The sequence below is a fragment of the Vanacampus margaritifer genome, chromosome 18 (assembly GCF_051991255.1).
Source record: "Vanacampus margaritifer isolate UIUO_Vmar chromosome 18, RoL_Vmar_1.0, whole genome shotgun sequence".
NCBI classification, from domain to species: Eukaryota; Metazoa; Chordata; class Actinopteri; order Syngnathiformes; family Syngnathidae; genus Vanacampus; species Vanacampus margaritifer.
Genome location: NC_135449.1, coordinates 12,913,458 through 12,925,661, shown reverse-complemented (window position 1 = coordinate 12,925,661; position 12,204 = coordinate 12,913,458). Strand labels below are relative to the sequence as shown.

The following is a 12,204-nucleotide window of genomic DNA, read 5'->3' as shown; positions in this document are numbered from 1 at the left end:
GCGGTCACATGGACATCTATGTTTTCCTTAATTTTACCGTTGCATGAATTACACTTTACACAGGTTTATATAGTAGTAGAATCAATTACTTGCTTACTTGGTTTTCAGGAGCGATTTGTCAATTACAAATAGACAATTAAGTACTTGATTTCCTTTTTTGTGTGTTTTTGTTTTTGCATGCATAGCATATGTGTTTGCTGACATTCGGCAATGTCCCATAAGAATGATATTTCTTAGATTTGGTTGTGATTTTGTGACTCCAAACGACTTGTTGACCAGACACATACCACTTATCTTGTATTACGTATCTTGTCTTAGCTTGACAAACGTTATCAAGCACATAAAACAGCCCTCTTATAGCTTCAATAAGATTACAAAGTCCAGTCTTTAGTAAATCCGCATGTGAAAGGCATTATTTTAATGATCATTATTCCATTTCCATAAGATCATGACGCAGAGAGAGAGAGGGTGTGTGTGTGTGTGTGTGTGTGTGTGTGTGTGTGTGTGTGTGTGTGTGTGTGTGTGTGTGTGTGTGTGTGTGTGTGTGTGTGTGTGTGTGTGTGTGTGTGTGTGTGTGAGTTACTAAATCACTTGCACAATGCATACGAGAGGGAGGGATGGATGGATAGATGGATGGATGGATGGATAGATAGATATATGGATAGATAGATAGAGCTGTTAATGTATTTTAGAAATAAATGCCTTCTGTTTTTGATACAGGAAATGCTGTTTGAAGTCAAATGTATATTTGTGTTTCAAATGTCCTCACAGAAATGTTTCTATAGAAGAAATTAAATTGCTGCGCTGCTCAATGTCACCTTAAGAAATAGAAACTCTTGATTATATATTTGTTTTTATTAAAGAAAGGAAACCAATTGGTCATTTGTTATTAAGCAAAATGTTTTATTTTGTCTTTTATATTCATAATTGCTTTTCAACAAATCTGAACAATTGATTATTATTATTATTAAACATATAAACTCCGTTATTATATTGTCATATTTGTATTGTTTAAAACAAAAACTTTGCTGCAGGTCCCTGAGATTAACCTTTTTTTAAAAAAAAAAATCCTACTCAAAATTTTTTAAAAGGTGCTCCTCAAATGAAGTCAGTGAGTGGCAAATAAAGGTCTTTCAAAAAAGTGATGAACAATAATCTATGATAATTTAAAAATAAACTTTGCCCATAAAATCTAAAATATTGGAGAGATCGTTCTGAGGAGGTTGACACGGGCATAATTAGAGATGTCGACATACATTTTGATGAGGACTGATTGTGACATGAAGCGACGTAAGTTAGTTTTGGAGGAAAAGACTGGTGATCAATCAGATTTTTTATTTATTTTTTGTGATAGACAAACTCAACATTAGTATTTCACAACACAAATACAGTTTAAATTTAAAAAAAATTAAAAAGTGTGTTTGTGGGGGGGGGGGGGTAATGTGGGGGAACGATCAACATGGGCGTTGTTACCATTGTTTCATAAATATAAATAAGCATAAAATGAAATACAGTATTGCAAGCAAGCTTACTTATGGAAAATGCTTGTGTGACTTTTCTGTTCTAATGAGCTTTGGCGATCTCTGGTGGTTGAATTTGGTACAACATTTAAACTCAAATTATTACTGGGACTCAACAATATTCCAATTGAATGCTACGTCAGTGGTTGTGGCACACCTGTAAAACCATCATAAGACCCGCCAACCTGACAAAAACTAGCATGGGTGGTAGAGCAGATGGAATTGTGGAAGATGCCATCTACTCCCATGCTTAAACTATAGCCCCACAAACAATAACAACAATCGTGAGGTCTATTCAGTTCAACTAAATGGGGCTATTTGAGTAGTGCATGAATTATGAGAATTATGAATTATGAATTATTATCAATACAAATCAGTCGGGATGGTGGGGGAGTAAACTATTACTCAAAATTTTAAAATAATTTGTTGTACTACTCGTTACTGGGGAAAGTAATATTATTACTTTTAGTTACTAGTTACTTTCACACCACTACAGGGTGGAAGGCGGTCTCCAGGTGCCTACTTTACAGAGCAGATCTGTGATCTTCCTAGTCAGCTTTACATAATCCACCCATGGAGGTCTGCTTGCAGTTCCTCATAAAAGTATTTGGCACATCTCAGCCTTGTCACGGTATGGTCACGGAGCGGCGTGGTGTCTGTCGGCGTGTGAGGTGGAGGACCCAAAATGCAGGGAGGCAGGAGAACCACAGCAGGTGTGCAGGCGAGACTGGCGTGCTTTATTTTACAAAACACACTAACCAGGGTACTGGTTAATGGTGATGGCAGTGCGACACTGAAGCTTCGATACAAGCTTCAAACCCTACAACTACAATTCCATAGAACCACTGCTTCAAAGCTTCTTTTGGTGCGGAAAAAAATCACGTGACATATGACGTCCGAAGCAGCGACTGATTCGCTGGCCGAATGAATCACATGCCTGGTTCGCGGTCCAATCACGTGATTCTCGATTCTGACAGGTGACAGGTTGAAACAGTTTTGAATTTGAGCGTCAACCCTTTATGACCGCTCTAGACAATCTACTATTCGTGGGTTGTCGGTGTGTTGTTGGTGCTGTTGAATTGTCATTACCTTGCGTTGTTACATTTGTTTATTCATGGAGCCAGCCAGGAAGAGAGGCCGTTCTGAAATGTGGGAACACTTCAATCTGATCACTTCTGATAAGGTAGGTGTGCTGGCTGTTTAAAGTTATGTATATAGATCAGAATCAGAAAAAAACTTTTATTATCCCCAGGGGACAATTATTTATTGATTTATTTTTTCGAAGGGCTTTTTTTTTTTTGAGGCGCAAATTAAATAAAAAACGTTTTGACTTGGACGGGAATGGAACCCGATTTACCCGAGTGGCAGGTGCCAGACACTATTGTGGAGGTGCAGCGTTATTTGACTGAGCCACCCCTGGACCGATCAGAGGATCCACTGGTTTACTGGCGGAACCACCAAAGTGTGTACCCTCATCTGTTTCAGCTTGCAATACAATTTTTATGCACGCCAGCATCGTCGGTCCCGTGCGAGCGAGTTTTCTCTAAATGTGGAGAAGTTGTGAGCAAAAAAAGAAACCGGCTCAATCCAAAAACAATGGAAAAAATAATGTACCTCAATAAAAATCTTTGAGTGTCCCCCATGACCCCCTGTCAGTTACACAAGCACACCCAACCTATGCCATATTTTACCAGCACTTTCTCCTCAATAACAAAATACACACATTCATCAGTCTTTATTTGTCAATATAACATGCTATTCGGTCTTAGTGTGAGTCCATCAAAGAATTTTCAAAGCAAAGATGCTTTAAATCCTCTGCAGCCTTGCAGTTTACCAGTAGAGGTCACTGTAACTGAAGCTTCGAGTAATGAACCTATTTTCAAAACAATTGGCTCAAGTGGTTCAGTGCTTCACAAAAGCTTCATTTGCCCATCACTACAAAACACACTAACCAGGGTACTGGTTAATGCTAAACAAAACAAGGAACTGAAAAGATACAAAATCAAAGTGACAGACAAGACTCCGGGGGTGACCGTGACAAGCGGCAATGATCCCACACGGACTGATCGCCACCCGGGAACTAAATGCACCCACACTAATTGGGTAACTAGCCACACCTGGGGCCAGGCACAAGTGGCTGAGGGCCCGGATTGGTCAACCCGCGGAAGGGCGGGAACCCACTCAGGGCCCTCAACCTAAGCCAGATCTCCCCAGACATGACAAGCCTCCTGTCAGACACGAACCAATCAATTTCTTCTCCCGTCATGCTAAGGTCTATCGAAATACCAACACTCTGTCTGACCTGCCTCCGCGCAGAGTGAAACAGTTCGCCGCGCTAGACTTATGTTGCAGGGCCCGAAACTGTTTCAGTAGGGTGACAAGAGTGAGAAGTATGTGAAATCCTAAAATCGACAGCCCAGGCCATGCTGAAAAAGAAAGGCCAATAAATATTCAACTATAATTGCATGATTTCCCCCAGTATCAGATGAATTTGGCATGCTGGAAATTTCATAAAAGCACTGCGCAACTTGTTGAACCTGCCAACTTGTAACTTGCCAGTCCTAAATGCGTGAAATAGAGACCTCCTTAAAATAGATAGATAGATAGATGGATAAATAAATAAATCGTGTCTATTCTTCTAATTTAAAGACCTCTAATGTGACACACACATCGCACAGGTTAAAGGTCTATTATTATCTCCAATTATCAGTCAGTTACACAGTAAAGTCATATAAAGCTGTTTGGTCTTTGTGCAGACTAATTTTCTCAAACAGAGTAATAAGAGATGTGCCCTTTATGCGGCACATTAGGGAGAAAGTAAATATTTAGCAACCACAGAATTTGTATTATAAAAATGTCAAACTTAGTAACACTGTCGCTCTGCCGGATCTTCTGCTGCATATTTTTTCCACTTTGCACTCCTGCTCCAACGTGGGACTCTGTTTTAGGGCAGCAGTCTGTCTTAAATGGGTCTCCCAGGAACAAGTTGCTGCTCATCTCTTTCGATGGTTTTCGCTGGGATTATGACCGGGATATTGAAACTCCCAACCTGGATAAAATGGCCAAGGATGGCGTTAAGGCGCTTTATGTCACACCACCTTTCCTCACTATCACTAGCCCTGCTCACTTCTCGCTTCTTACAGGTAATTGTAATACAGTACACATTATACAGTATATTTAGATTAATTCTGAAATCAAAATACAAGTATGCTTATAATTGCTTTATGTAATGAATAATCCTTTAGTACAATCTAGTCTGCTATCTGACTTTTTCTGTATTATCAGCCGTTTGACGGATTGTGATTCTTGTTGTGTATTTTTACCCTTTGACTATTTAGGAAGTTACGTCGAGAATCACGGCGTAATCCACAACATTTGGTTCAACACGACCACTCAGGAGAAGAAGCAATACCACGCAGCTCAGTTTGTTGATTCTTACTGGGACAATGGCAGCTTACCCATCTGGATAACGGCACAGAGACAGGTTTAGTCATTTAGTATATTTGTCTGTTTGTTTGCATGTCTGAAGATTTGCATGTTTCTCTTACTAATCCCACTCGGTGTGTTCTTGGGATACAATGGAAGTACTTTTTTTCAAATTCCAGTCTTGCCAGCCTTGCTGTTGTTCTTGCAAATGAGCTGTTTGCATATTTTGATGCAGCATCTGTACTTAAAAAAAAATAATAACAATAATTAAATCTTCTGCACTTTGGAGGTTTTTGCTTACATCACTAACGGCTAATTTTGAGTATTTTGTAACCCCTTCAGACTCGCATGTTCTCTGCTGAGCAAAATGTATTTTATTTTTATTTTTTGGGCTTATTTTGACTCTTTTCCCACATTAGAACAACATTGAAATGTTTTAGGGAGGTTATCTCATGATCCAATCATGAACCAGAAGTGTTGACATCATCCAAATGATGTGTTTTATTGGTTTAGACACGCGACCATGTCATGTCCACTGGTATGGTGGACCAAAAGTTCCCAAATTAAATAAATGAATACATCATTAAATAATTAATCAAATGTGTCATGAAATAATTAAATGTGTCATTTATTAATTAAATATGGAATTAAATAACCCAATAATTAAATAAATGTGTCATTAATTAAATTACCTAGATATATAAATATATATATATATATAATTATTTCTGTATTTGTTTATTTTATGTTCCTGTGTTGCAGCGTTTTATGAATTTATTTTATCTGTCAAATTCGCCCGTTACCCGTGGGCGGGACTGATTTACTCAAATCTTGTCTAATCGACTGCTTTGGCCTGAAGAGGTTAGGAACAGGGCGGCTAAAGTGATGGATTTTTTTTTTTTTTTTTTTTTTTTTTTTTGCTGATATAGAGTGATCGAGGCTTGTTATTGTGCAAAACCAACATAAAAATAAAAGCGATATTTCTACTATTTCGCTTAAGTACAGTTTTGACTTAGGTAGGTGTTTCCATTGAAGAGTGATTTGCTTCTGAGGCGTAATGTCCCGCCTCGACTCTCGCGAGATCCCGCAGTTCTTGTAGGCGGTCACGTCACGCTAACGGTTTCTCATGAACGTCACGAGAATAAATAAAATCCGTGTATGGAGCCGCGGCAGAGCTTAATGTTTGCCATGTTTGGCTTTTTTTTTTTTTTTTTTTTTTTTTTGGGAGCCGCGGTAGCCTTGGCTCAATAAGACTTGTTGTCCCCTCAGGAAGGAATTCCGACACAAAAGCAACTTCCAACTTCCTTTTCTTCCTTTTACTGGGCGGGGTCACATGACTACAGGAAATGAGAGCGTAAATCTGAGTCTAATGGTAACGCACCCATTGTGGTCAATAGCGCCACCCATCCTATTGAATTGTGTTTACTAGCTACTCACTCTGCATCAATTCATTATTCTGAAATGGATTTGCTTTGACTTGGTGAGCAGGGTGACCAATCAGGTGTTAGGACCTGCCCACCAAAATTGATGGGTGAGTTTGACAGATGAAATAAATTCATGAAACACCGCAACACACTGACCATGAAATAATTCATTATAATAATTAATTATATATATATATATTATTAAATAAATTATTTCAGGGTCAGTATATATATATATATATATATATATATATATATATATATATATATATATATATATATATATATTTACAAACAATCATAGGTAATTTCATTAATTAATGACACATTTAATAACACATTGATTGATTTTTTTGTATGTCCTTATGTTTTCTTTTCTTTTAGGGACTAAGAACAGGCTCTCTGCATTTCCCTGGCACAGCTGCCACCTACAAAGGCGAAACTGTGAATGTGAGGCAGGTGGAGCCTGCTATCTATAACCATGGAAACGAGACAGAATGGAGGCTGAACATCAACAAGGTGATTGGAGACTGGTTCCACCAACAGGATCTGGACTTTGTCTCCTTGTATTTTGGAGAACCAGATTTGGTTGGACACAAATTTGGACCCGATTCCCCAGAACTCCGGAAGATGGTCCAGCAAGTAGATCGCACTGTGGGCTACATCCGAGACAAGATCCATGAGCATGGTTTAACAAACCGACTCAACATCATCATCACTGCTGACCACGGGATGGCTGAAATACTACCAGATAAACAAATTAAGAGGATCGTCTTGTCTAAGATCAAAGGCTTTAGCTTCAAGGATATCCAGTTCCAACTTCTGGATTACGGCCCTGGTGGAATGTTGCTTCCCAAAAAAGGCAAATTAGAGACAGTCTATCAGGCTCTGAAGGGAGGTCACCCTCACCTTCATGTATATAAAAAGGAGGACGTGCCGGCTAGACTGCATTACAGCTCACATCCGCGAATTCTTCCTATCATCCTCATGTCTGACCCTGGATATGTAATAAGTGGGGTAAGAAACAGCACAATGTACATGCATTTGAATTCATCTTGACCGATCAATTGTCTCAAGGTGCTGGATGTGAGGATCCTTTCTTCTGAGCCTCTAGGTGGAATGATTAATTGATGATTGATACGCACATTTGGTGGTGGGAATGGTTGAGAGAGATGGACACGAAAGGCCACAATAATAAGGCCCCATGACTTACAGGGAGTTTTTTTCATGGGGCCTTAAATCCCTGGTTGCTGGCAGAAACTAAAAAACAAAATTCTGTTCTTTAATAACGACACAAGTGATCATATTTGTCAATAAACTTTTCGTTTCTGTGTCCCTCTAGTTTTTACCTGTGCAGTTCAACAAAGGAGATCACGGCTTTGACAATGAAGCCATGGATATGAAAGCCTTCTTCAGGGCTGTGGGGCCTGATTTTCACAAAAACCTGATCGTCAGTCCTTTTGACCTGGTCAACGTGTACCCGCTCATGTGCCATCTGCTCGGAATTAAACCAGAGCGCAACGATGGACACTTGAACAAAACCAAACACATGTTGATCCACAGTGACAACGCAGGAAGGGACCAAGATGGTAGGTTGAGAGAAATTTGGAACGTCACTTTAATGTGGAAGTCAACCTTCAACATTTCTTGACAGTAATATGTTATATGTGACCTCACTGGTCTAAACATGACATTCTGATTAATATTACATTTGTGGAAAAGGAGTTTGGAAGCAAAATCCATCCGTTTTTATCCATCTCAGGGGGTAGCCATTTTGCCACTTGCTGTCGAGTGAAAATGACATCACAGTTGCTCAGGGCTCAGGCTATGACCAATCAAAGCTCCCCTGTTTTCTGAAGCCGAGCTGTGACTGGTTGTTACCTAAGACCTGAGAAACTGTGATGTCATTTTCACTCGACAGCAAGAGGCAAAATGGCCGCCTTCTGACATCGATCAAAACTTCTGGATTTTGCTGCTTAACTCATATTCCACTAACACAATATTAACCACTAGAATACAATATTTAGACTAGTGGGGCTAAATAGAACATATTATTTTCAAGAAGATTTTGGGGGGTGACTTCCCCTTTAAATTGAATTTGCTACTTGAAACTTTGGACAAGATGCATTTCTGACACTTGGAACATGACATCTTCAACTGTAATTTGACATCACGTGGGGTTTATCAACAGAACAGGGTAGTTAAGTGTGACGATAAGCACCACAGTCGTCTGTCTGACAAGGCATGGCATATTACTTGAAATAGCAGCTGTAAAGCAATATCTTATCAACATGGCGAAAGGTTAAATTCTCTATGCTCTTTCCATAAATGTCTGCTGTTGTCCTTGTGTTATGCCTTCCTTTCCTTTTAGCTGCCGAGAGCAACAGTCAAATGGAGGTGCTGATAGGCTTGGCATCGGGGATTGGGCTGCTCGCCTTTGTGTTTATCGTCATGGTTTCCTACAGCATGTGCAAAAGGACAAAAGCCTGAAGTGATCTGGAACTCCCATATCGCTTTTCGACACGTGGCACGTAAAATATGGACCTTAACAGAAAGGGTTCTGTCATGATTCTGTGTTTCTCTTCTCCAGCATAATTACCCATTTTTTCGGACATCAATGGGAAAAAAATAATCACTGAATTTTTACTACTTACTGTATTTGATAATCTAACTATGTGTACTGACAACGGAGAAGTTGTTTTTCTGATGTCCACCAAAGCTAAAAGCTCTATGTTAAGTTGCTGTACAGTATATTGCTAACAGGGATGTCCCAAACACATTTGTTTGCACTCAAGTCCAGGTATGAGTCACTGGATTTTGAGTATCTGCCAATACTGAGTCTCTATACTTCAGTAATGCAAGAAGAAGAAGAAAGAGCCCATCCAAATGGTCTGAATTGTCTTTATTTTTTATTATTTCAATAAAATGCCAACATTATTAATACAGCCTATTTTATGGGTAGAAGCTGTGGAGCCTGTAGGGCCTTCTCTGTTAGCTCAAATTATCACAAACTAAATGGTTTTAATTTATTTTAACCCTGGAGAACCCAAGAACCCTTTTCTTCTTTGGAAAATTATGAATTATACATTAAATGACTGCTATAAGTTCACTGAACACCAAAATATATGTTTTTTCAATGTTTTTTTCAATCTATTTCCTAATTTAGGATTAGGGCGAAATTTGACCCTTTGGGATTTAGGGGTATCATTTCGAAAAATCTGAATAACAAAAACGGTCAGTAAACTATTTAGAATTTAAGAAAATAATCAATCAAATACACAGCTACATTGAACAATATATATTTTTTGTTTTATTTGTTGCATTTTAGCCATCTTGTCACCACCACTCTGGCTCATGTAAGTGCAATATTCATCCACTAGATGGCCCCATGCAGGGGTCAGAAGTGGCACTTCTGGACTTTTGAAGTTAAATTTGTAAAAAAAAAAAAAGGTCTTTGTTATTTGAGTAGCAGAATTTATAGGGGCCAAATTTGACCCCGTGGGTTCTCCAGGGTTAAACAGTTTTTTGGTTTTATCCTCTTTTCACAGCCATTCTCTTGGCTGGACAGCTGACAATAATGTATATGTTAGATTGTTTTTTTGGGAGGTGGGGGGGTATGTTGGACACGCTGGAGAGACGTTGTCTCTCGGCTGGCCTTGGGATCCCGCCTTGAGATCCCGCCAGAGGAGCTGGTTGAAGTGGCTGGGGACAGGGAAGTCTGGGCTTCCCTCCTAAAGCTGCTGCCCCCGCGACCCGACCCCGAATAAGCGGGAGTAAATGGATGGATGGATGAATGGATGGATGTTTTGTCTTTTTGTCTATTTAGATTTCAGCTTCTATTAAATTAATTTTGCCTAAAGGTCGAGAGCAGCAGTGGTTCAAATCAAGTAAACAAATGAAAAATACTTTTTATAAGTCAAGGGACAACAATTTGATTATGGGAAGTTAATACAGTTTGCAATTCCGAAGGCTATTATTTTTGGCAATAATATACTGCAATTCCTTTTTTATTATGATTTTGTTATTGTTTATTAATCATTTTCATTTCACTTGTTTTATTTTTATTTATTTATTTTCCTACTCTGTGTACTATTCCATGTATACCTTTAGCCTACTTGAGGTAAGAGCAGTAAGTCTATATTATTTCTGTCTATGTTAGATTCTCAATCTTTTGTCTGCATTTCAAATTACTTACTTAATTAATTACTTACTTATGTCAATGGAAATCATTGTTTTGTAATTATGTTATATTGATGTTATGATTACAGTGTTGTAATTAGTATTACTGCAATGCAAACCGTTATTTTCCTCACACCATCTAAATTTGGGCCATATACTGTAAGTCCAGTGCAATGCATATAGTATATAATGCAATTTTTAACATCTTAATAGATTTTTAAAATCCACAACATAACAACATAATAAACATTGATTGATGGCTCTTTGTTTAAACTTATGTGAAGAGCACAAATTGATGGGGAGCAAAATTAAAATATCTGTCTGCATGGAATATATCGGCGATATAATCATGAAAATGACTTTTGGATGTTGGCAGATGACAATGTTGGCATCTAGTGATGACCTACTAAATACTCCATTTTATGTGATTCAAAACAGCACTATCGGTAAGTATCATTTTGACCACTAGGTGGCATGCAATAGATTTGGAAAAAGTCCTCAAAGAAACACACAGTACAGTATTTGAGACCTTTGGTGCTCTTACTAATGCAATTCTGGTGACTTGAAATGGTTGTTATATGTATTAGTCGAAATGCTTATTTTATTAATTTTTATTTAAAAAAAAAAAAAAAAAAAGAAGAACTTTCCAGTGATTGTTTTTTTAGACACAGCCATCCTGCTTGTGCACAACACATTGTGGGCTCCTTACATCATCTGGAACCCATTTTTGAAAGGTAATAGATCTTTTTGCTGGAAAGGACACAAATACATTTCCAATGTTTTACTAAAGTTATGGTTTTAGTCCACAAACTCACACTTGGCATCGAAGCAGGGTTGTTGGAAGATTGTGCGGTACTCGGACAATCAACATTCCACAGTTTATATGACACTAGAGAAAACAGAAGTTTTTGTGATGCCACATTTATGCCCCTGCAAACTGCTAAATATGTTGATAATAGTTTAACAATAAGTGTCATTGTAGTGAAGATTGTGTTTTTATTTGGTAATTGTGAACTTGAGGCAAGGTGGTCACTGATTTGCATTACTACGGTTATCTGCAGAGCAGTCCAGATTGTGTATTGGCTCCCGCACAAAGTCAGCTGGGATAGGCTGATGAAATACAATATTTTCACTGGCATGTTATTAACATTGGCGGTCTGTGCTTTTGGTACCTGCCTGGGCCATCAGCGGGTATTTACGTTTTATGTTTGTGGGGAGATTGCTGCAAATGTGTTTTGTTGTTTTTTTTTGCTCTGAACAACCAATCACAGGATGGAAAAATGCTGATGTCATTGAGGGCCAGTTCGCTGGCCACGTCAACATCAAACTGGTCATCAGAGCACAAATTTGAAATCTGATTGGTTAAAGAACAGTCCCGTTACCATTATAGTTTCATTTACATAGGCCAGCAGCGTTGATTCTGAAATCCCATAGCACATTACAATGACACCTTGGACCGTTTTGCCATGGGTGACCCTAGTAGGGGCCCTTGACAACTTGCCTCTAGGGCTCATTGGGGCAAAACATAGGCCCCTCCGCCACAGTAAGTTGACAACTGTGAGAAGCCTTCATAGATTTTTAAAGGAAATTAGAAAAGACAAGTATTACAAGAAAGCCTGTTTTGTATCACCTCTCATAGAACACACATCAGTCAG

At 38.6% G+C, this 12,204-nt stretch overlaps 1 protein-coding gene across 1 annotated transcript; it reads left to right on the top strand.

Annotated features, from left to right (window-relative positions):
• Positions 1-4,374: 4,374 nt before the first annotated feature.
• On the top strand, positions 4,375-8,860 carry LOC144038574 (ectonucleotide pyrophosphatase/phosphodiesterase family member 7-like). The gene is made up of 5 exons (XM_077551153.1): positions 4,375-4,663; positions 4,859-5,004; positions 6,755-7,387; positions 7,713-7,959; positions 8,742-8,860. The coding sequence occupies exons 1-5, from the start codon at positions 4,375-4,377 to the stop codon at positions 8,858-8,860; spliced, it is 1,434 nt and encodes a 477-aa protein (XP_077407279.1).
• The last annotated feature ends 3,344 nt before the right edge of the window (positions 8,861-12,204 follow it).